This window comes from Dipteris shenzhenensis, chromosome 22, assembly GCF_047967505.1.
Source record: "Dipteris shenzhenensis isolate YYH24624 ecotype China chromosome 22, Dip_SZ_1.0, whole genome shotgun sequence".
NCBI classification, from domain to species: domain Eukaryota; kingdom Viridiplantae; phylum Streptophyta; class Polypodiopsida; order Gleicheniales; family Dipteridaceae; genus Dipteris; species Dipteris shenzhenensis.
Genome location: NC_141617.1, coordinates 52,936,495 through 52,962,615, shown reverse-complemented (window position 1 = coordinate 52,962,615; position 26,121 = coordinate 52,936,495). Strand labels below are relative to the sequence as shown.

The 26,121-nt window shown below is 42.4% G+C and overlaps 1 protein-coding gene across 2 annotated transcripts; it reads right to left on the bottom strand.

Moving 5' to 3' along the window:
- Positions 1-12,913: 12,913 nt before the first annotated feature.
- Positions 12,914-15,986, bottom strand: LOC147888280 (uncharacterized). 2 transcript variants are annotated; one of them, XM_087393099.1, is made up of 2 exons: positions 13,609-15,986; positions 12,914-13,499 (listed from the first exon to the last, which is right to left on the bottom strand). In XM_087393099.1, the coding sequence occupies exons 1-2, from the start codon at positions 15,978-15,980 to the stop codon at positions 13,415-13,417; spliced, it is 2,457 nt and encodes an 818-aa protein (XP_087249225.1). In that variant the 5' UTR covers positions 15,981-15,986; the 3' UTR covers positions 12,914-13,414. The 2 variants fall into 2 exon arrangements, with proteins under 2 accessions (XP_087249225.1, XP_087249226.1); XM_087393100.1 differs by lacking the exon at positions 12,914-13,499 and having other exon boundaries at positions 13,662-13,862; positions 14,003-15,986.
- Positions 15,987-26,121: the final 10,135 nt, after the last annotated feature.

The window sequence follows — 26,121 nt, the reverse complement described above, 5'->3', positions numbered from 1 at the left end:
ATAGACTTAGTAAACAAGCCCATTTCATTCCATGTAAGAAGAACATCAATGCCATAGAAACCGCTAAGTTATTTATTAAAGAAATCTTTAGATTACATGGATTACCTAAATCCATTACATCAGATAATGATCCCAAGTTCCAAACCCAATTCTGGCAAGCTCTTTTTGAGGACTTAGGCACTAAATTGCAATTCTCCACTGCATATCACCCATCGACTAGTGGACAAAGTGAAATAGCTAACCAAGCTATTATCCAGATGTTATGTAGTCCATGACAATCCTACCTTATGGGAATTATATTTACTTCTATTAGAGTTTGTGTATAACAACTCTACCCATTCTGCTACCCACAAAGCACCATTTGAGATCATCTATGGCCAAGTCCTTCCCACACCCGTTGCACATTTAGGAGATAGGATTTTGGCAGTTGATCAATTTGCTGAAGATGTGCAGGAAGTACTTGCACAAGTTAAATCACATATCCAATGAGCTCAAGAAGTGTACAAGAAGGCTTCTGCGAATAAGAAGCGAAAGGATGTACATTATGAGATGGGAGATTGGGTTCTTTTAAAGATTGACAAAAGGCGTATAAAGACAATTCGAGGAAATACCAAGTTTGTAAAGCTAGCAATAAAATATTGTGGACCTTTCTAGGTTTTAGAGGTTATACATCCAGAAGGAACTCCAACATGTAAAGCTATCTGCATTTGGGCCGGTTGCTAGGTTCCACACATACAGAGAAACTTCAATCGAGCTTCTCTTTTTGTTTGCTACTGTCATAGTGAAGCTATCTAAGTTACTCGATGTTGGGGTTTCTCCAAGTAGTTCTTCACAGCTTGCTAGTTACCATAGTTGTATGCTACTTTGTAGCAGTAACTTCACGTTTTCTTTGCAAGATGTTCTTCTTTTAGTGTTGTTGTGTTAGCTTCTACCTTTATTGTAGTATTCGACTCTTTTTAACCCCTGATTATCCTTTATACTTATTTCTCATTACTTGTACTCTCTCTCTCTCTCACTGTCTCTCTCTCATTCTCTCTCTCTCTCTCTCTTTCTCTCTCCTTATATATATATATATACATTTAATTTTTCCTTCTATTCTTAAAGTCATATATTTATTTCTCTAATTAATTCTGTCTTATATATTGGTTTCTCATGTACAATATTGCGTTCTTTCAAATAGTTCCTAGTTTTATATATATATATATATGTGTGTGTGTGTGTATATATTTATATATTAAAGTAATTGTGTATATACATCTTCTTTACTTACTTTTCACCCTTCTAATATTTAAGTTTTCTCTGTTAACTAGTTACAAAGTAACCTTTACATCTTCCACTTAACCTTTTATTTTCTCTCCACTTATTAATCATTTACCATGGTTAATGGTAACTTATAGACTGATTTGTTCTCTCATTTTGACTGCATATTCCTTGTTAAAAGTTTTAACCTGGTTTAGAATAGATAATGTGTACTAGAATTAATTTGGTTGGGCTTACTCTTATTCTTGTAGTTTTTCTAAAGGGCTTTTCTTGAACTTCTTTTAATCTTCTCAAAATTTCTCATAAATATTTTATTCATGGGATTCTTTTGTACTAGTTTGTAATAAATTAGCCATGGGTATTTTTAATGTTTTTTACTAAACTTAAAGCTTATTTAGTCAATTCATAAAATCTTGAAGGCACTCTTTTTCTATTTTCCTTTTTAATAGGTCTTTTTCTTTACCACTTTAACTGTGATATTTTAAATCTGGATGGAGGTATGGTTCTCTGCCTTCCCTGTCTCATTAAACCAAAATATGTTTAAATTTCTTTAATTATGTCATTTATGTTCTGTAACTTTTTTAGTTGTAGCATTCAATCCTCCCCTATTTACATACATTTAATTACAATCGTATGTTTCTATATACCTGTATAATCTTTGCATGTGTATTGTAAACAATTATGATTATATTGGTTAAATTTTTGTAAGAAATTTGTATTATTTCCTTTTCATGCAATTTGTTATACTTTCTTGTGCTATTTTTCAATACTAAGTATCCTACTCCTACCATGATATTATCTTACCTAGATAAATCCTTGAATTTATTTTTAGGGAATTAATTGCTGCATACCTTCTATTAATCACAAAGTCCCTCCCACCCTTAACAGTTTTATGAGTTACTAATGTTTTTTATTAACATTGTATTATGTGCTATAGTAATAGGTATTGTTCATGATTACCTAAGTGTTCCGAATACGGAGTTGGAATACCCTCCCAGGAATAGGAATTCATAAGGGCAGTGGTTCTTACTTTAAGACACTTATTATTTCTTACACAGTTCATTTCATTAATTTAGAATCTGGAAGGTGGTTTGGTTCTTTGGTAAAAGCGATAACAAGCCGGGATAAATAGGCATTACCTGTCTACCCAATTGAAGCTATGTTGTTCTAACACTTAGTTTCTCTTGGATGGTGGTAGGTAAGTTGACCCCGACCTCGGATCTTGAATTACTGAAAAGATTCAGCATTTAAACTTTGTACTCCAAATTTGGTATAGATCGGCTGGTTTGTTATCCCACATCTGAGGTGTTGCCTGAAATAATCCATTGGTTGAACACTACTTCATTTGATTCTTTGTATGGAAAGGTCTAACTTCTATTTTATCCATTTTAGGTGCTTTTAATCACTTAATCCTAATGATGGGATTAACTATATGGTTCTATATTGATGGGAGTATTAAATTTGGACACACAAGAGTTATTCTCATGAAGTGTGACAATAGAGGATTTGTGACCCAAAGGTTTCTTCATCACAAGGCCATGGTAAAGATTTTTGACTGTCGTCAATTTATTTGTCACCACTATAGCTTCCACACTCTTTGATAATTTATCACTTAGTTGAATTACCTTATTCTAATGATGATTCACCCGAGTGACATTAATAATTCACAAATCACCATTCACTCATTTGCATGCCTACATTCACTCTGTTCTTACAATCATTTCATTTTCCCTCATCTCAAATGGAGATATCAATTGGGTGCCTAGAATTTAGGCTACCTTGCCCATGATGAATGCTCACAGAATGGAATATGAATTCTATTATGAATGTCAACAAGGAGGTATGCAAGAATAAGGAGTGCCACTTTGCAACATGATGGATCTAATATTGCAAGATAAGGATTTTCTATATAATAATGGAATTCCTCTTTCAAATGGATCTATAGGCTTGTTTTTTCCCTTTGTATACATGAATTTTTTGTGCGTTGACACATTACCAAAGATCCACTATTGCCAATGTTTGTGTTAGCTGATTCACTACACCAACAAACACCATATGCCACCCAACTCTTCTCATCCCTAATGCCCAGAGTATTTCCAATAATTTTGTAATCTATACTAGAAAATGCATTTTTTTATCCATGTATATTAGAAGAGATATTTGTTTTTAAGGTTTTCCTTGTGTCGTGTAACATGCTAGATCTTACATAATGAGCATGAAACTACTCGATTCTTCTATGACAACACTTTGCTAGCAACAAAGCTCAAGGTCCATCATTCTCCTTCCATTCCTTCCCACTCCCTCACATTCCTATGCAAAACAAATTCAAGATAAGACTTGTGATTTGAATAAGGGCATACATCATATAACAAAACGGATACCATAGATCAATTATGCCAATGGATCATGAGTGGAGAACTATTGAGAACATGATAAGGGACATGATTTGAGCAAGACAATTGGAAATTATGAATATAGTGGTGTAACGTGGTATTCTAAAATGAAGAGGCCCTTAAAGTGGCTTAATGCAAATTCACGATAAATCTATAAGTGAAAGGATAGTTACATGACACCATGATGAAGGCATATCAAAAAATTTAGGTGATAATCATAATGGATGTATTTATTGATGATCTAGTATGTTTCTCTCTTGTATCTTTGTGAGTATCATGTGATTATTTCTATTAGTATCCAATCAATTTTGTCATTTCACATCTCTTTCTTTGGCATTCAATTGTAGAGTTCATGTAATATAGCATCTGAGTTGGGGGTTGTACCACCATGGGGATAGAGCTACAAGAAAGTATCTTGGACTCAAAAAGTATCAATTACATAGGTCTACTATCTTGGTTTCCTTTAATTTTAGGAAAAAAATAATTTCTAAATAGAAGTCCAAAAGTAAGTATTGACGATATTCCTAGCTTTAGAAAAATAAAACGATGGTTCTTCTTTCTTCACATAAAGAAGGCTAGAGTTTTATAAACTATAAATGCTATGTAAACATGAATGAAATGAGGGGAAGCCATGGTCTAAAACTCATGAAAACCAAAATACATAGGATTACTAGGCATAATAAAAGGACAATAGTAGGATGAACTTGTTGAACCTAAAAAACAGAGACCCTCATCAATCCCCTAGACAACCCTTTTAAAGTATTAGCTTCTATAATGACTAGTTAGGTGCAGGCTTTAGGGGATATCAAAGTAAGGCAATACCTTCTAGACACATGGTCCAAGATGTATGTATATATTCTTAATAGTTTTTTTCTATGATTTGGTTATGGTTGCTTGTTAGGGATTCTCTTTTAGTTGGTATAATATTAAAGGGTTGTCTTGATAATTTACATATGCTATGTATATTCTTAATAGTTTTTTTCTATGATTTGGTTATGGTTGCTTGTCAAGGATTCTCTTTTAGTTGGTATAATATTAAAGGGTGGGTTGTCTTGATCATTTACATGTGTTATGTGCAACATATAATGGCAATTTCTCAATGTGGTATAATCATTTTAAAGATTAGCAAAAGTAGTAGTGGAGCCTAAATCCTAACATGGTGTGAATGTTACAATTGTACCCAATGTTTTGACATATATTAGATATGTTGATGGTCCAAGGACCTCAACAAATATCAAAATAAGAAGAAATGTATCGCTTGAGGTGTATTGCAATTAAAGGCTTTGTATTTCGCCTATGGGGGTGATTTGGATGCACAAGCCTTGGCCATACTATGAATGAATGAGTAAATGAATAGTACCTTGGAAGTATTCATGAATGAAGGGGGAAGCCAAGCTATGGACACATTGTGGCCCAAAAAAGGGTGTCATACCACAAGTAAAAGAGACAATACTAGCCTTGACATATACGATTAGATGGTGGAGAGCCTCCTCATAAGATTAGATACCCACATGCAACCATATTGTAGCACATGGTCCAATCTTTTAATCAATCTCTTATGGGATAAAATTAAAGAACCAAATAGACACAATCTAAGCAACTCAGTTGAGGCAATGTTTCCAAGTCAAATGTGCCATGGCTAAGAACCCAAGAATGAGAGATTTAGCAAATCCATAGAGAAGCAAGAAAAGATAGGCCTTGTGTGCATATGTTGAATGTCAATAATGAGTTCATGATTTTTGCTATGAATGCACATGCAAAGAGTCATTGAAGAGAATGTAGGCTAAAGCATTTTGTTTCCTACTCCTCCTTATTTTTGTGGTGAAAACAAAACATATTAAACAAAATTGAAAGTACAAAAAGCATACATGATTAGCCTCTTGACTCAAGTAGGTTCATACAGGTAGTTTAGCCACTAGCTAAAGAAAGCTGACAGAACACCGAACGCCTTTTTCCAAAATACATGAAAATTTGGATCAGCTGATTAAGGACCTCCTCATAACGTGCACCATTACCACAAGTTCTCTTGAAGATCACCTTAATTATGGTATTTCCATAAGTAAGAAATGATTACTGCCCTTGTCAATTGCCAAATTGCATATATTACTTCATTCAACTTCTCTTTATCACCAAGAATAGCATTTCTCCACACTGGCGGTATGAAGATAGAAAATCTTTCTAGCCATTTGCATACTTTTCACCAAATCCCTTGAATGGTTAAACGTTCTTAGAAAATGTACATATAAGTTTCCTTTCTTGATTTGCACAGTGGGCACAACAAGGAAATTTTGGGGTTCCATTTAGCTAACATTTTTGTTTCCTTCTTCAAAATCTTGATTAGTCTCTTGACGTGGCCCATTGTCCTACTTCAAATCATGCTTGTAATTGATATGGTTTTGTATATAAAAAACCATTTATTCTAATTAGATGCACGACGATAAGTTGCCTTGCAAAATGAATAGAACTTGCAAGGTTCTTTTTCTGTGTGTTTCCAAGATGCAAAAGCTAAAAACTGTAATTAATAAAATTTCATCATGATATTGCATTACGATGCACATTTGGAGATGATAATGGATCATGGTTTAATGATATTAATAATTGGGTTAAAATGTTCGGCTCTTAGGCTAGTAATGCCTTACTCCTTTTCGTTCACAAAGGACTACATATTATGATTCAACACACCCCAAAAAAATAATATATTAAAAATTTCTTGATCATGCCCCCATCACTCACATGATTGGTTTAAATGTTTGGCTCATACATCCTTCTTTTCTTCATACGAGCTATACAAGATGATTCAATAGTACTAAAAAAACAAACTAATACATCAAAATTTATTTAAACATACTTAAACAATTGGGTGAAAATGATAAAATATGAAGAGGGGAGAGTAGAAGAGTAGAGATGAGGAGAGAGGGCACAGCTAGAGAGTACACCACAAATGACTAACTGTACACTAGATTTAGTTGAAAATGTAGAATATATACAAACCCATTTAGGGTTAGGGTTAGGGCATCTTACCCTTTCCTTTATACCACTCTATTAGGTTAGTGCTATGCACATATGATCACATGATGTTGAGCGTGATCTCTCAACACCTTCCCTCAAGATCAACATCATGAAGTAGGCCTTCCCTCAAGATGATGATTCTAGGGAATCAAAGAAGGAATGAACATTACATTCCATCACACCCCTTTAATCGAAATGTCTTCCTCTGTGTCAAACCAAGAGCTTGTCGATGTTTCTCGAAAAGCTCTTTACCGAGTGGTTTGGTAAAGATGTTCGCAATATTCTCTTTGCTATCACAATGTTGTAGTGTGATGTCACCAAGTAACACTCTTTCTCTGATGAAGTGCTCTCTGACATCAATGTGTTTTGTCCTAAGTGATATACTAGATTCTTGGCCAATAATTAAGTGCACAATGCCATGAAATAGCCAAATAGGCTTTACAATGATGGCATGTGTGTGTGAAATCAAATCATGTGCTATCTGCCCATCGACAATGCCTCTGAACACTATGAAGTCTGCTCACCGAACTGATGAGCGTCAGGTTTCAGGTAATGTGATGATGTGAAACCGTATGTGAGCGTAGGGACTAACTCCGAGTAAGAACTAGTCCGGAATTTTGGGCATGGATTAGATTGGCAACTTGGAGAAATTTAAAGCATCTCCTCTATGGCGATCTAGTCTACTCTGATCTAGATTTATACCAACCGTCGATCGATGAAAGAACATCAAATAATTTCTTTTCTTTGGTTCTTTTTGTGTGCTGGGTCAGATGTGTCGATGTAGAGGATGATGTGCTTGTAGGAAGTGGATCTGTCTCGGCGAGGCTCAAAAGTGAGTGATAATTGCACCGAAATGTGCGCGTGATGTGACGACCACGTACAACACAAAAAATGGAGTGGTTTTTCCTTTTGGAGCGCCCTCAAATTCTTCCTAGATCAAGAGATACGACTTGATCTAGGTGGAGGGGCAAAAGGAGTGCAAATGTGCTCAATGAGGATGTGGCAGTTGGGGGTCACATGCAGTGACTATGCCTAGCAGGGACTGTGTCTATGGAGCCCTGTGCTCACATGCAGTGTGTGCATAGTGTGCTTGACAAGGGACTGTGCTTGTAGGGGTTAGTGCTTACTGGACAGCTGAGGTGGCACATGTTGACCTAACCCAGGGTTATGCTAACCTAACCATGGTCATGTTGACTAGCCCAAGGTCTAGTTCACTAACCCAAGGTTAGGTTGACCAAGTTCAGTTGATGATGTGGCACGATGATGTGGCATTGATGATGTGGCAATAGTGGCATTGCCTGGGGATGTTGACATGGCATGAGGTGCCAGATGACGTGGATGCCACGTCATCTGGGTGATGTGGCAGATTAGCCACCTTGATGACATGGCACTTGGAGAGGATAAGGTGCCACGTGGCACACTTGGACCAAACCTAGAAGTGCTAACGCAAGTGACACGTGTCGAGTTGAGGATCAACCCAGGTGGATGATAGAATCTGTGGAGATTCACCGAAATCTTCAGAGATGCTCCAGAATCTTTGAAGATTCTATTAATGCTGCGGATTTTCATCAAAGGCGTTGTTGAAGTGTGGGCAACATAGGCTGTATGGTGTAAGCCTGGAGAGGCTTGGAGGCCCGTCCGCAGACCCGCGTGGGGTTGGTGCTGATTGAAGCGCTAGCGCCGATGGAGCTTAGGCACATGAGAACTGTGGGGGGGCCGTGCTGTAGAGAAGCGTCTAGAGCAGGGTTATCTAGGAGTCTGGTTATCTAGGAGCTGCCTTCGTCTGCAGGCTGTTGAAGGAGTCGCTGGCTCGTTGGAGACTCGATGGAGCTAGCGTTCTCTAGGCTTTGTTGGAGCTTGAATGCTGGTTGCACAAAGGCTCGGCCAGATAACAGTCTGTTGTAGTTGGCTTTGCAGGAGCCCCTGAGGGTTGCCATCGAAGGTGAGCCGCTGGAGCGCGATGTTGAGGCTACGCTATAGCCTTTGAAGCTAGGAGCTCTGTGAGTAGGAGTTGACGTTGGAGGGAGATTGCATAAGGCGTGGTCGTCGTTGTAGCTGGAAGTCGTGGGCATGGAAGGAGCAGCCGATTGCTGTTGAGACTAGCCGTCGAGCTCATCGCAGAGATAGGAGAAGGCGCTTGTAGCTAGTCGTTTAGGATGCTGAGTGTAAGGTCTTGGACATCGCTTGTAGCTAGTCATTTAGGATGCTGAGCATAAGGTCTTGGACGGCGTTTGGAGGTGGTTGAGTCTCTTGGGAGCCTGCAGCAAGAGCCGCCGGTCGTTGATGTGAAGAAGCTTGAAGAAGCTGAGTTGCATGCGGGCTCAGTTTTAGTAGACGCACTGCTAGTTCGAGCGCTGAAGTCGTAGTAGACGGGAGCTGCCTTGAATCGACCCTTCAACCCTCTATCACAGCATCCTTCCTAGCTCGGTGAGCGCTTGCTTTGCTTGCTTTCTTGTAGATAGGTGCGCCTTGCTCGTTGTAGGTCGTGGTTCAAGATTGGGAGCTTGTAAAGCTTGTAGACAGCACTTTCTTTGTGTCGTAGCTCTTTGGAGATGGAGATGAAAGGTGACAAGCTTTCTCTCAAACTAGAATGCCTATTCTCTCCCTATCTATCTCTCATAAGGACACACAGACAGATTCTCTCTTGCTCACGGAATTTCCTAAGAACCTCCAAAGATATCTCTCTCTATTGCTCTCAATGGACAACTCTCAATCTATCTCACTATGGAAATCCTCACTCATGAACTTCTCACAAACTCTCAAAAGAGATGAACGGAAATATCTCACCAAATGGACGAAATTTCTCTCTCAAGTGATGAAAATTTTCTCTCATCAATGGAATGAAAGAATGAAAACACTCAATCGCTCGATCTCTCAATCACTCAATCTCTCTCACAAGGATGGTGCCTTAGCAGAAGGCAGAACCATGCTTTGATACCAAGACAAAATATGAAGAGGGGAGAGGAGAAGAATGGAGATGAGGAGAGAGGGCACACCTAGAGAGCACACCACAAATGACTAATTGTACACTAGATTTAGTTGAAAATGTAGAATGATGGTGCTATGCACATATGATCACATGATGTTGAGCGTGATCACTCAACAGAAAACGGAGTTCTTGTTTTTAAAAAACCCTACCCTAGCACCAAGCTTGGATTTTAGAATTATATGAATGTTTTACTGTTCATATAGCTTCGATTTTAGGAATATATGGATATCCTACTATTCATATATCTTGAATTTGTGTAATCCCAAGGTTGAAAACCTAGGAAAAAAGAGCATGCATGGTTGGATGAATTTAATCTTGTGCAAATGATTTTGGAGTGAACTTGACGAAGCCACTTAGCCCTTTAGACATTTTAAATCAATTAAAACATTGTATTGAATGCTTTGTGAAGCCATGAGAATTAGCTATTATTATAGATAGAATGGCTATCAATCTCATCATTAAATATGCATTGGATCAACAGTAGCATAGATCTACACGCATGTTTAGCGTTGGCACTATTACACATTGATGATTCGGGATGTGATCACATGTAGATGCAGGTGTGTGCACAGACACACAATCACACACATGCACATGCAAGGCATCCGCACCCAGGTCATGACGATAGGTGTAGATCATAGCATCACCTAGAACTCCTATTTTAGATCCGCCTCAATTAATTCAAAGAACAAAACAAGATCTTCAAAAGTGCCTCGCTCAGGTTGAAGAACTTTGCAACTCTTCTACAAATGCTGCAACCATCATTAAGAAGATGTAGTAAAACAAAAAAGAATACTCATAAGCCTTCCATAGATGAAGTCCCTGAATACTAAGAATGTTCGCATAGGTTTTTTGAAAGCAGTCCTTGAAGAAGATGGAGAAGTGATCACTCAAGCCTTCAATTGCTCAATAGTTTAAGCACTGAAAGAAACTTTGTAGAAGAAAACATCAAATGCAGTTGAAGACTTATCACATGGGCAAAATACCACGAAGCAAAATGGGTAGGCCTCTAGCAAGAGCACCATAAAGCCTTGGACAAGGAGTACCATATGTGTAAACCATAAATAGGAATGTGTAAGCCTTAAATAGGAAGCACGATTAATGTGGATAAACCTCTTAAAAAGTTTAGTTCTGCCTATACGAAGGTGAAAGAACAAGACTTGCTTTGAGTTCTTGGCAACAAAGTCATACGTTGCTACATGGCCAATCTGTGAAAGGGGAAGAAAGGACAAGCCGTCAAGGTGATTAGTGTAAATGCTAGGGGTGAGGGGCTTCTTTCAAGTTGGCAGTTCTGGTTTGACGAACACATCAATTTGTTGGCCAAAGTCAGCCTTCTTTGGGATTCTCAATAGGCCATGTAAAAACAAATAATTGTTGAAGACCTTTTAAAACTTCAGAATTCTGTTGTACCCTTGAAAAGAGTGTTAGAAATCGACCAATGACTGATAGAATAGCCCATGAGCTCACACAATGTGTGAGTAAATAGACAATGATCTAGTCAAATATAGAAACCACCAAAACAATATATTCCCATCCAAAGCTATGGAAGATAGATCCAAAGTTCCACCAGGATGCGGTCCTCCGATCCTACCACAAGGTACTACTACTATCTGCCGGATATCTCTAGGTCATTGAGCCCGCTTGCTCAGACTCTGTGTCCAAAGACCTCAGCACCTTGCTGCCCTACAAGACAGCCTAGGTTCCAGCCCTAGATGAGCTCAGTCTGCAGCAGCAGTGGAACTCCCCTGCCTCCTAGATGTAGGCCTGAGGGTTAGTGTTTTGCTGCTCTTGCCGCTCCCCAAAATTGCTCGCTGCTGGATGTGTTATACCTCCCCAAGGAGCTGCTTTTATAGGCCCAAGGGGGCTCCAAACTGACCGACCTGGCTATTGTATTAGAAGGAGATGCCTCAATAAAGTCTTTTGACTATTGTATTAGACGAGGGGTGTGCGTGGGCACCTTGGTTTGGTGCAAGATAATTATGGTAAGACTATTTCTACTCTGGATTTAGTAGCATGTGGATTTGAGAGGTATCTCAGCTTTGCAAACAAGAAACTTCTTAGCAAGAACGTGCACATGCTTTCCCTTTCCTCCACGGGAGCTTTCAAATGTTGCATCTCAAATGGCTAAGGGCTCCTAACACCAAACTAATACCACAATACTCGTTAAAGTAGCTATGTCGGCCAAGGCATGGGCTGAAGGGATCGTTAATATGTGGAGTGAGATGATATGAAAATATGGGGTCGATGCACTATTAATTTTATGAACACGTCATATAAGAATTCAACTAAATGAATGCACCCCACCCAAGGTGGCCTTTTATGGGCTGTGGGCTGGCCCCTTGATTGGCCAGCCGACCAGCCTTCTTGGCCCTATATAAGGGCAGGGTGCTGCCCAGTTGCAGCCCCTCCCTTTGCTGCAGCACCTGGCCCATTGGATTGCCACTGGTCTGCAACATTCTAGGCCTGGTAGGCCAGCCCAAACCTGCCTATCTATGGCCGACCCTGCTGCAGATATTCCGCCATATATTGTGTCAATTCCAGGGCCCTGCTGCAGGTCAAGCTCCTGCCCACAAATCCAGCCAAAAATCTCACCATCTAGGCGCCTACTCCCTGAGATCACTCTGCCATCTAGTGCTGCTCCAGATCTGCCTCTTCCAGGCCAGATCCACGCTGTGTATGCATTGCCATCTTCCTGTTCACAGGCTCCATCTGCTGCAGCCACCATGGCTCCTCCAGGTACTTGTCTAGTTGCTGTGAGGTGCTGCCCATGTAGCAGCCCCCTCCCTCTCTCTTCTCTGGGCATATCCTGCCCTAGGTCTCCCTCCCCCATGCTCTCCTCATTTGGGGGCTTACAGATGGGGATCTGTGTGGACTAAACTGTGAGGGAAGGGAAAAATGGATTAAGTTTCTTTTCCCTTCGGACAATCAGTGGCGGCCATATGGCTTCTACCAACCGCCATGTGCATACTCATGGCAGGCAGATATCTAATGAGAAGATCACTAATAGATTATTTGGGTTATATATGTCTTGAATCACCTTCCATGCATAGTAGTGGCAGGCATACCTTCTATGAGCAGAAGATACATGGAATGACACTGACAAAGAAACCAAGGAACAAGACTTTGACCAAGGATATCAGCTCTTCCAGAAAAAAAGCACTGGGAGTTTTCAAAAGGCAACTGGTTCGTCCACCATAAAGAGAGAGAAATCACAATGCTCTCAGTGCACTATAATAACTTATAAGGTTATTCCTACATTTCAAACTACATTTGAGAACCGTATTTACATTGCAGGACCCAAATGTACATGTAAGAGTCACAATTTGCCTCAAGAAAACACAAAGAAATCCTGCTGTCTTTTGTTGCCACACCATTCAGGCAGGCTAACGTTGATCCGAGAGCTCTCAGAAAACAACAGAAATCTGCTGTTGATTGTTGCTGCACGATTCAGGCAGGCTAACATTGACCCGAGAGCTTACATCGTCTTTCTACAAGCCAGAATTGGAGAAGAAATTCCCAAAATGTGTATACAATGCAAAGGGGCACCAAACAAACCAAAACAGAGTAAGCCAAACTGTTGCTTGGAGATACTCTCCTTTGTCCCATGTAGCAATACAGGCACAAAATTTCACAGCTATAGCCGGAAAAGAAGGCACAGAAGCTGAGAGGGGTTGCCCCAACGTCTGCATTTTGTACATTTTGCTGCCTTGGTACACACTCCATTACCAGTCTTTGGTTTGCCCGCTTCTTACAGTAGCAAATATCAACATGGGAATTGTAGTTGCAGCACCCTTTTCAATTCCTGAGCACCAAAGCTATCTCGGGTTTCTTTGTGTTTGATAAGATACCTGGATGAGAACATAAGGGAAAGAAGAGTGGAAAAGAAATCAGAATTTTTCTGGTTTTCACAAGTGCAAAGAGAATGTTCAGAACCCGTATTGTACTAGAAAGAAGTACCTTTCAACTTCTTTCACCAAGCTTGCAAGTTCTTCACGCAAAGTGACAACGGGATCCTCACTGATTGCCAATCTACCATTGGCAATCCTTTCAAGAGTATCCATTACTATGGAGAAATTTGTTTCACACTCTTCGAATGTGTTTATTGTGACTTCCTTCAAGAGGCGGATGAGCTGCTTAATGGATGTAGACTGCAAAGACACGTGTTCCAGTATCTGTTCCCTGAAGAAAGCTTCTTTTGCCTTCATGATATCCTGAACAGAACACCAGACTCGATTATATGCAACAGATGCGCTTCTCCCTCTCCTTACTCCTAGAATCTTTGTAACGTCTTTCAGATCCAAATTCCAGGCTTGTGAACGGAGCCCATGTGTCCAGGTGTACTTGAAAGTACCTTTCTTTATAGCTGCTGATGCAGTTGCATTCAGATAGTTGACCAAAGATTGATAGGCCTGATCCTGTTTGCAATCCTCCATATCATCCCTCCCCATACCAGGAAAAAGGCTTCTCGCCCACCTTTTATAAAGGGAGTTGCACATTCTCTCACCGTGAGATAAGAATCTGTCAAATGCATGTTCTCCAACATTGTGATCCCACTGAGAAGCAATCTGAAGTAGAGACTCCTTCACTATCCTGTGCAGATCCTGCTTTAGATCGACTTTACCATCTTTCAGTTTTTCAAACCGTTGTGCTAGTTTCTCATTCTGCTCAACAAAAAGTTTCTGAATGTACTGCATCTGGATTTGAAGAGTCTTAATTTCACCATCGGTTGAAGCGGCTTCCATCTCAAAGCCAAAAATCTTTTTCTGAGCTGCAAGAGTCAATTCAGAATCCAAGTCCTTGAGAAACCCTTCATCACGCAACCTTTTGGCTTCTTTCATTAACCTTGACGAACGGAGCCCCTTCCATGATATTTTCTTGGCCTGCCACAGCTGATCAACCATATTCATCACGGACCTGGCGCGCTCTAAGACATCCGTCACACACGCTATCAGAGCTTCTTGAGGCAGTCGCAAGAAGTAACCAACCAGCATCGTCACACCTTTCTCATGCGCCCCAGTTCTGAATTGTAGAAAGCCCTCTAAGTCGTTGGGAAACAGATCAGGCTCAACACTCTGAAGCCCCCTATGTCTCCTCTCTGAAAACACCTCTTCTGCAAATGCTTTCAATTCCGTGTTCCATCCCAAGCTTCCATTCAGAGTAGCCGCACGCCAGATAGCCATTTCTTCCTCCTTCAGACCGCGAAGGTTCCGAGAGTTCGTTATGGCCACTGTTGGCGGAGGAGACACTAGGGGATCCAGCAACCTCTCAAACACGGAGTTCTTGAGGATATGGAGCACGTCCTGGGTGAAGCTGCGTTCCCCCGTGAGAACGATGATGGTGCGTGCATCCTTCACGTCTCTCAGTACAAGCTCTTCTACAAGAGAGTTATTGTCGTCGACAATACCAACTCCTGGTAGGTCGAGGATACAAGTCTCATGCAACGCTTCGGAACCGGTGTTTAGGTGTTTGAGCAGCTGCGACGGGCACTTGAGGATGACACGTTCGTAACGGAACCAGCGACCGTCTTCGACAAGGTTAATCAGGAATCGCTGCAGAGCCTCGTGAGCTTCCAGAGAGGGATTTAGAACGCCATCGTTGGCAAAGTCGGGGCATTCCAAGCCCCCATCGGCTTGTAACACCTTTGTTGCGGAAGGATTGGGAACGTAGCCTTCCTGCATGTCAAAATTTCTGTGCTGAGCCACAAACTCGAGGAAAGAGTTCTCCGTCGCAGACTCAAATCCGTGATCGAGCTCCTCGAAATAGTCGGGATTCTGTTCAAGCGTCTTCTCGGCTACCTTGCACATGACATCTTGAAGCCGCCCGGCATCCCATCTCTGCAAATGCAACTCGTACCTGGGAGCATACTGCAACCTGAGAGGGAAAGGAAGGCCAGCTCGATTCCTGGAATCCGTAGGCAACAAATCTGACGAAGGGAAAACAGGTCCGCCCTCGCCATAAACGAAACCGAAGAGGTTGAGCAAAGAATTGAGCAAGCTGGTCTTGCCTTGCTGCGAGCTTCCGATGATGGTGGCAGCATGACCTGCAAGGGAGTCAAAGTCGGTGACACCAGAATCGAAGGTGGCGACATCGACGGCGGCGAAGACGACTCTACCGAGATGCATTGAGCTGTGGACGGGATGAGAATCGTCGGGGGAGGGAGGGAGGGGGTGGAGGATATGGTGGAGGCGGTGGCGGAAAAGCAAAGGCGCGTGTTGCAAAGGAAGATGGTGGGATTGAAGGGGAGGCAATCGGGGAGAGGGCAAAGCTTCCAAGTAGTCGGTGCGACTGCGCTTGGCCTGAGTCTCCAGGTAACGCTCGCCGCCCGTCATCTCATCTGCTCTGGGAAGGGGAATTTCCCTTCGTTGTGGACTTGGAACAACTAGATTGCTTGGCGAGCTGCGCTCTTGATGAATACGTCTCTCTTTTGCTATCTTGTTGAGGTTCACATGAGTCACTTTGTCAGAAATGATGCAGAAGATTGATGTTCAATTGCATGCAACCTTTTGTAGAGATTTCGTTATCATCCAGTCCTGCTTGCACTTGATGTTGTTCATGTCGACAGTAAAACGTAGTTTTTCTTTTTTTCGGAGAAGACAAATTCCTATTCTTTGCACTGTAAGCAAATCTATTGTCATTCCACTTCGAGCGAACGACGGGAGATGTATTTCAGAAATGTATAAATAATAAATCAAAACCAAATTGAGACAGAAGCATGCAACTGTGATAGGAATAATCCAAACCCAAAGCTGCATTGCATGTACGACAAAAGTTCCAGCACCATTTGCAACTTCATTGGATCCCTTTTTTCGAAGGCACAAATGCTTATTTTTTGGGTCAAATTATGTTCCTACGCTTTAGGAAATAGTATTTCCGCGCTCTAGCCGGATGGCCCTCGAGTGTGTTGTAACCTAATGGACCTACTGTGTTGTGGCTCCTTATGTAGTACTACTCTAAAGTTCGTGCTTTGTCTACCGTGTCTGTTGTTTCCAAAACTTTGATTTCGAAATTTTCTTTGAAGGGCTTGTAATGCTGCAAGTCCTCTTTCATTTTCGCCGGTGGTTTTTTATTGTGCTGTTTGATCCTCCGCGACAGGTCCGTCGTGCTCCCTATGTATTTTCTGTTGTTGGGCTTGCACGTGATGCAGAAGACGACGAGGCTCGCACGATTCCCTTGCGCGGGCGCTTCAGTGGAGGCTCCTCCTTCATCTGGAGGCTCACGTCTTTTAATGTCGTACCTGCGTAAACATTGACAATTACGTTAGTCATCGAGGTTTTCGGTCTTTTTTTTTCGTTTGAGGTTCATAATAGAATGCATTTATTTACTTGCCCTGGTTTTTCTCTGTTAGCGTTAAAGGATCGTTTCCAATACCGAAGTGCTCCTCGTATAAGTCCCTGTCGAAAATATACGTAAGCTTCTCCATTGTCATCAACGGGTGCGTCGCGCCGTGCGTCCCTCCAAATTATTCCATGAATTGTTCGAGTATAGCCGTTCCTTGATCGCGCGTCGTGTCCCTTAGTAACTCCAAGGATACGTTGTACCCGTAATATGCAGCAGCTCGCACGCATACGCTGTGATCCCTTTCGTCTTCGTGTCTAGTAGCTTCTGCCCCTCCAAACTTTCCATCATCCTATCGGTCTCATCGAACTCAATGTTAAGCTCGACAAGGATCTCTTTGAGGAGTCCTGCAGTAGAAGTGCAATCCATGATGAGTTTGTTGTTCTTGCAACTCGTTAATTCTTGTTCTCAATTGTTGCGGTTTTTTTTAATTTTCGGAAGCATTACGTACCATTTGCGAATCTCTTTTAGCTGGCAAACGCCTATTGCAGTTGTCAATGAAGTCGCGTAGTTCCGCATACGTGTTGAAGCCATTGATGTAAGCTCCCGGACGTTCTCCTGCATTGTTTGCTAGCCGGAATTGCTTTGTGGCTAGGAAGAACCTCCTCTTTGCTGGTGGAGGTTTTGTTGCCTTCGCGTTGCTTTTGTATAGCTCAAATAGCTGCTTGCAGGTACGACTTATTACACCGTCTTTTCAAATGAGCTGTCTTTTTAAATCTTCAAGAAAAAAAGATTCTTTCATGCTGGTGGAATTTACCTTGTCTGCGTCCATGTCTTATGCTGCAATGTCCCGAGCTTTCTGATTCTCTGCACCTGTTCTCGACAACAGACAAGATATTAAAACCATTTTCCTTGCACGCATGTTTGACGTAACATATTCATGACTTGTCTCTGCCTTTTTCAATCTCTAATAGTGAATACCTTTATGCGCATGGTTGTGTTGTCGGCTGTGAGAACTCTCGTGGAATTGGTCTGAATATGTCTGGATGTGGGCAATGTAGTATGCGCAGCCTCATTCTCTCAGTCACTCTGGACAACATCACGTATGCTAGGCCAGGGGCAAACACTCCTCGAAATATGAGCAGCGCTTTGTTGGATATGGTTGCGCCTTGGGATTTGTGTCCCGTGATAGCGTATGCTAGGGTTAGTGGAAATGTGGACTTGTGGAACCATTTTCCATTTATTGCCTTTCGCTGATGCTTCGAGCGTCGTAATGTGAGCACGGCCGCTGTTGTGTCCACGACGACAGTGATACCGTTGATTTCTCCCCTGCTAGTTGCATTAATGCTCTTGATTTTGCACATTGCTCCATTTGCAGCACCTATTGCGAGGTCGATGTTTTCTGTTATCATTGCATTCGCCCCCACACAAATTTTTCCTATCTCGTTGAAGCTTTTGTCCTCCAACCATTCTTTGAGAGCTGGTTCGCTCGCGGCGTTACTGTGTATTTGAACATGCACAATCATCTCGGGAGTGTTGAATTTCTCCACAAGCTCATCGTTGAAGGTAGCGACATCGACTCTGTGCGTGCAAATGATGGTTGTTTCGGCATCGATGAAGTGGCATGCACCTTCCTTGTCGACAATGCACTGCCCCAAACAGTCGGAAATCTCGTCAGTTGTGGGCGTCTTGAGTCTTATGGTATGCAAGAATGCCAGGAACGGCATGTCTCGTGCATGTCGCATCGAAAATTGCATGTGGTACATTTTCGCTTGAGCCCAATGTGCGGGGGACGTGATGTGGCACAGCTCGCAGAGATCCTCGCGGTGTTTGCAGACTGGCGGTAATTGCGCCAGGTCACCAAAAATTATGAGCATTTTGTGTCTGAATGGCTCATGCAATGTGCCATTAGTCACATTGACGATTTGTCTTACCACGAGATCGAAAGTCATCCTTGTTAGCATGGACATCTCGTCAATGATGATCGCGTTGGCTTCCTTGATTGCGAGGTGTCGCTCATCTGTCTCATGGATGTTTAGTGGGTACTGACTGCTGCGCACAGGGATCTTGAATTGGTAGTGTACAGTGGTTGCAATCCCGCTCAGTCGCGTCGCAGCTGCCCCTGTTGATGCACAGAGTATTGCCGTTTTGTTTTGCGCTACCAGATGCGAAACATAGTACCGTATCAAGAAGCTTTTGCCGCTACCTGGTGTTCCACAGACAATGTGCAACCCCGAGCTTGTTGAAGCTAGGCTTTCGAAGACTCTTTGTTCTACTGTCAATGCCGCATTGGCGACGGTGCGCAACTCGGCCATTTTTTCCAACATCCTCGCGCGTGTTGGCCCTTCGACGGTTTGCTGGTCGATGTTAGGCGCTTCCATGGGGCAGTCTCGGATGATCGCAACCTTTTGCAATATCATATTGATCAACTGGTTTGTGTGGTCAGTCGCTAGCAAGTTCCTTTGCGTGTATTCGGTCACATACATCTCGAGGTCCTCGTTGCTCAATATGAGGCCGCGCATTTGGCATTCGACAAAGTAGGATCCAGCTGTGTTGGCAGGTGATATGAGCTCCATTTCATTCCTGAAGCTAAGTTTTTGCAAGAGCACGTTGTAGAAGTACCCCTCTGGTTGATGTCGAGGGTGGTAGTCAGTGAATCTGACTACTCGCTCACATTTTGCGATCCTGTTGCCTAAGAGGTCAAGACCGACCGTTCCACGTTGCGTTTCCTTGGGCTTTCAGATCACATATTGCCTATGGTAATCGTAGAACGTACTATCCTTGATGACGCTCGGCCTCCCGCAGTATATGTCGACCGGGTGCAGGGTGACGTTGTTGTTTCGCGAGATGATGCGTTGTCTTAGAGATGGTGGCGAGGAGTCGACATAGTGAACGGTCTCGCTCCTTGTGATTGTTGGTATCTGCATGCAATTTAGCGCGGCCTCTGTTGGAGAGGTTGGTTTTGATAAGAGGCTCACGGCGATGAGTTTCAGCTTTACTTCGTCGAGATGTTGCAACCCCAAATGCGAGGCGTCTTCTGAACGGATGTTCAGTTTGCCCATTGGTTCAGATTTCATCGCGTACTTGAGGAGGTAGTGAGAGATTGAAGAGTTTGTCACCCGTTGTATGTTCATGTGTGCACCCCACAACAGTAACACGGAAGGGTGGTAAGGGACGATGTTTCGGTGCTCATGTCCCGGCCGGTAATACAACCAACATTGCGTCAGAGGGTCGAGGATGGGTTCATATTCTGGATGTGTTGCGAAAGGGAAGCCGTGCTTGCAACTGTGGTGTGACGGTCCAATGTAGCACGCTTTCCTGCATACGTGCAACTGCTTCCTGAGAACTAGTTCTCGCAGCCTTGTGTTTCGAGGATCCAGGGCCTCGTCCCTGGGGACGTAAGCCGCAATCTCATTTGCAATTCGCTGACGGTCATCATGGTGGACCCACAATATGACATGGGCATGTAGGGAGCCCCTGTTTTGTATCTCATAACGAACGACATGGTGTTGTATTCGGCCAAGCAGACTGTCAGATGAAAGCAAATGCTTGCGCATGAACATGTGGAAGCGTGCGTGGAAAAGTGCCACGCATTCAACAAGATAGTCCTTCCAAGTGAATTGCGCATTATAATGTGTTGCGATGCTCTCGATCACATTAATTTCTTGCCACCGTGTATCGGTGACCTCGTCTGCAGTGAATGTCAGAAAGAAATCTGGGAGGCCCCAAGCATCGACCATCGTTATGAGGTCCTTCAGTTGCCGTCGATGCCATGATGGGGACCCCGGCATTGTTGATGGCATGCACGTGTCTCATTGCGTCTTCATCGGTCGTGGCAAGGTTGGCTTTCCTATATTGGTCGATATCTCGTTGCAAGCATGTAGAGTTGCTTGAATTGGCAATCATCACTGCCTGTTTTAACTGGAACATGATCAACAAGTACGGCTTGTAGAGCGTGTAGATAGAGAATAAGGTGCATATTCTCATTTTCACATAGTTGCTGAACTGTATGCAGCCATCATAGTAGCCCCGTCCGAAAGGGAACAGGAAGGGGAACACTGCTGACTCCATGGTTATGTCAACGCACGCACTGCCAGCTGCTGCTACTCCGTCAACGTGGAATGAAGCGACCCTCTCTGAAAGCATTTCTGTACCCCATAGCTGTATGGAGGCAAACTCATGCTTGTCCCTTGCATCAAAGGCGCGATGGTTTGCGGGGTCCACCATGTTTTGCAAAAGCAGGAGCTCAGGCTGAGATTCCGCTATTGACATTAACTCGAAGGGAGCTGTCTCATCGTGTAGTTCCAAGATACCTGCAATGGTTTGAGGACTCAAGATGCACATACCCATCTTGATGTCCGCACGCTCTGCTAAAGAATTGTACTTGCGCAATATTGGATTGTTCTCGATGTTGTATGCGAGCACACCTGACAGCTCGTTCGTCACGATTTCTTGAGCCGAGCTTAGTGGGACGTTTCGCCAAGATATCAAAGGATTGTCTAGAAGTGACCTTCGATCGAGTGTGCCGCGAGCAATCGCATTTGCAGTCGTGCTAACTGAAATGGATATATCTATGATGCTTAGCAGTTGCGTGTGGAGGTGGTTTGTTTTAAGCAACTGCCGAGAGTACTGTGGCATCAACCGCACAATGTATCTGCTCCGCTGGGTATCTCGTGTGCAGCTTTGGCATTTCCAGTAAGTCACTTGCATGCCCATATTCTCGCAGGCATCCAAAAGTATCATGTTTCCGAGTGCGGCGCTGTGGCTCGAGATGCCTATGCCCTGCGAAGAAACGATCCTTTGGTTTGCAGACAGTAGCGTGGTTATGCCACAGACACCGCAGATTTGAAGGCTAGAGAAAATAGCCGCGCAATTACTAACCCATTGCTTGTATCTATCTGCGATGGTCAACCACGATGACGTAGCTGGCCTCAAGGACATCTTTCTTGATGTTATATCAAGTTGAATAGCTCGACCTCTGGCTGCTCTGAGCGTTGACGAATGGTCATGTTCGAAGGAGTTTCCGGTGGTCATTTCTACATCTTGACATGAATCGATGTCTTATGTTCGGGTTTAAACACCTACAGGGATTAATAATAAAAACCATCCGAAACTTTGCTACAATTTCACTCACGTGGTTTTGTCTAAACGCAACAGGAAAAACAAAATGGATTGAACCTCTATCTTTAGAAGGTGACAGAATTGATAAAATAACTTGAATCAAGCAAATACATTTTGTTGTGCGTACCTTTAGGAGAAGACACTCGTTTGGAGGCTGCAAACATCTCGAAAACGAAAGTGTTGCAGACATGATTAGTATGTTGGTCGAACCAAGCAAATGTAATGTTCCCTTGCAGAAACAGAATGTGCGAAGAAGTGTGCGTGCTCAAGATGAGGTGTTAAAAAAAAAAACCATACGTAATGTATGGTGGAGAGCCGGCACATGTCTCTCCAAAAATTATATATCATAGGGGAATGTGCCATCCCCCTGTTTCGAATAGTCACCTCCAGTGTTGGAGGTGTAGCGCATTAATGCGGACCAGAGCAAGAGACGGTGCAGAAACATTTCAGAATTGAAATGACCATACATTCTACTTACGTGGAGTATCCTTTGTGACGTCCACAGCTCGACGAGAAGTCGCCTATTTCTTTGCTGGAATGTTGGAATCTGAAAAACAATCATGATTAGTCAATATGCATTCCTCATGTTCTGCATGTTTGGATATGTTGGTTAGCATATGTGCAATTTCCTAAAGATGATAAATTCAAGCACAAAAGCTATACGCAATCCAACGATCAAAGATGTTCAAACCATCAAGGTAATCATCTTCACACATCTTCGAGCAGTTGTAGTTACAATTTTTGCCTTTGCAAGATTCCAAAAAATTACGACTATGGAAATATAAAAGTGCGTTCTCAAATCCAAGAGAAGGTTTGCGATAGGTGGAGGCTCCTCTCATGCCCATCCATTGCCTCCCAAAATTGAAGATGTTGTCTAGGATGTTGCACTCCTTAACAAACATTTATGATATCGACAAGATGAGTGTAACCACAAGCTCAAGACCTTGGCATCTACTGATCTTTTAAACTCAGAATACCATTTAAGAGTGAATGTTTGAATACCCTCTAATCGACTACAATACCCTGCTACCTAAATAGGTTTCAGTGCATAAATGTAAGACGATTAAACTATACATCTAAGCTATCCAGCTTGAAATGCAGTGCATAAATGTAAAACGATCAAACTGTACATCTATGCTTACTAGACGCACACTTTCATCTGTCCAGCTTGAAATGCTTTCGAAACTTTGCCGTGAACCCATCATGCTCATTCTTCAGTAGCTTAGAGCTTTCAGAAGCGTCTACCTTGTCACCGGTACTGGAGAATTCCCTCAGTCTCCTTGACATCATCGAGAAAGATGGTGGCAATGTTTTGGGCCTGGATGTTGGTTTAATGTCATCCAGAGATGCCGAATTCGGAAGGTGGACAGCTGACAGGTTGTCAGTATCCACTTCACTCGAGAGTTTGTCTTATGGGATTGGGGCTAACGTTCCGTCGTTGTTATCGTGGCCCAAAGTAGCTAACTGTTCATCATATTGCTCCCTCTCGTGGTAATCATCAGTTTCTTCTTCTTGGGTTCTTATCGGCCTAGGGACATCGTAATCTCTAAACTGAGAGTCGTTGAAATTGTCATCCTCTTGTTGATGGGTCCTAGAAAAACCTTGAACTACACGACCTCATTTGGATGAGGAAGAGAAACGGGATTTAGAGCATGCAGGGAGGAGGGAGGCGAGCGAATGAAAGATTCCTAAGAGAAGGGAGGCGACCAAGGTAGCAATAAGAGGGATGATCTGAGTGGACAACAAGTGAAGCACGGCGTAACAAGTAAGGGCGACTCCCTGGACGAAAGCTATGAAGGAGGACATCTCCATAAGAGGAGCAGGAGGATGCCAGCAGGCAAAGGTGTGCCACCACAAGTTGATTTCTGAAGCGGAGGATGACGATGAAGACTACATCTTAGTCAACTAAGTGGTGTTCGCAAGTTGTCCATGTTAGGCGATGTTAAAAGTAGCTCCAAAAGAATTTGCATTTACAAAAGAAGATTTGGAAGCCTACCTTGATTGAATTTGGCAAAGCCTACATTACAGAGCCTTCATGTACGAGACGGCTTTCGTTCGTCCGTTTCGCCTATATTTAAAGGTTTTGCCTTGGCTTTTTACGCAGCTTTTCAAAAGCTTTCAAAGCTTTTGGGCTTTCAGAAGAGCCTTCATGTACGAGACGGCTTTCGTTCGTCCGTTTCGCCTATATTTAAAGGTTTTGCCTTGGCTTTTTACGCAGCTTTTCAAAAGCTTTCAAAGCTTTTGGGCTTTCAGAATTTAAAAAATCTAAGGGTGTATATTGTGCCATGTGGAAGCACAGGATTTCAGAATTTGAAAAAACATCCTAGTGCTGGCCAAGTAACCAAGGGACCAATTTGCTCTTTCCACTGCATTTCCAAAAACCTTTTCCCAATCTTCACCTTCCCTCCACAAATCATGTCAATGTCCCCTGTGGTGATTTATTATTGATTTTGTTACCTGATCCTCGTTGGAGTTTTTACTACAACCATATGAATCCTTTAAAGGTGTAGTCATCCTTCAATCTTACATCCATCTTGGATTCCCTTGCTCCCTCGCATCAATAACCTACATTAAATGAGCTGCACATTGTAAGAATTCAGATTAAAAACATGACATTTTGAATGGACCAATAATTGAAAATATTTATATTATAATATATAATATATAATTATTATAACCACACAGAGTGTGGGCGGGAAGACAGCACGCTTCCTTCCCCAAAGAGTTATAATCCGAGGGAGCAGGCCCTTCCCTGGGTACCGAGATAACGTCGAGAATATGAACGTCGAGGATATTAGCATCGAGGATAAGTCTCGCGAATGGATAAGAAACTGGCATATTACCTGAATGTCAGTAGTCGTAATCGTAGTCGAACGCCCAAAGATAATATCCGAAAAACTTGCCAATGTGACCCTGAGAGAATTGACATGTGTCCTTGAGCAGGATGATTCCAACATTCTCAGATCGTTCAATAGACTCTGAACAGCACAAAAAGACAACTATCATTAGAGAATGTTCGAAGTAGAGCACGTAACATTCTCACTCTCCACTTAGCCAGTGTTACGTGCCTCTTGGACCAACCTAGGGAAAATGGGAGTTTGATCACTATAGTAAGCCAAGCTTTTACGCTTGTGAGTGTAGAGGATAAGGTCATCGTCGTGAGGCTCTCCAAAACTTCACATGCCAATAAGCCTAAACTTGCAAATCAAGTAGACCATCTCTTCAAATCAAATAGGTTTGAAACGTTTATATAGTCTTTTTATTGTGAAAAGCACCTATATGCTTTTAGTGCTTTAGTCAAAAGCTTAGCTTTTACATCAAACTAAATCAAGGGCATAAGATGAAACCAGATCAAGGGCTTAGATTCATGACAAGTGGCTCAAGGGGGTGTGAGAAATTCCAAACATCCCCTAGGCTGCTTGCCATAAAAATATAATTGACATGTCCAAAACTTCATTACATCCTCCTCGCCCCAACTTTGATGGCCCCAAGTTTTGCACACAAGTCGGCCTTTCCCTCAAATTAGAGTGGCTCGTGGCTTCGCCACTTGACACTTTAATTTGAGGGAAAGGCCTCTCCATGGCCTCTACCTACGTAATATCCACACAATAGACTAACCGGCTTGATTTATTTCACAACATAGAAATTACTATAAAAATAGATTTCCAACCAATAAAAAGATGACACATCACATTAAAAAGCAATGTACAAATCACAAAACCATTTTATCTTTATTCCATAACAGTATCTACATCGGAAAACTCCACAAATAGAAGACCACCCCACTAAGAAAAAATTTCTGACGAACAAAAACCAACCACAATCTACTCTTTACTAATAAATTGCACACAGTAATTCTTAAAAATAGCACCACGGAGGAGCATCTTGACCACGGTACTTCAACCCTAGTGCACCACAGGCAACCGAAGAAACACAATTGAGCTCCTCCAAAATTTTTTATCATCATCCCCACCATACAACACACCATAGTCAATATCACCACCTCAACCACTCGAACCAACAGATTCTACAACGACAAACTAGAACACCAACACCACCGGAATCTGCCATCTT

What these genes read in the sequence shown, in the direction of transcription:
- LOC147888280 (XM_087393099.1), bottom strand. Translation starts at nt 15,980, where the DNA reads ATGACGGGCGGCGAGCGTTACCTGGAGACTCAGGCCAAGCGCAGTCGC. An exon ending in TTGGTGAAAGAAGTTGAAAG is followed by an intron (nt 13,500 to 13,608) that starts GTACTTCTTTCT and finishes GTTCTCATCCAG; the next exon opens with GTATCTTATCAAACACAAAG.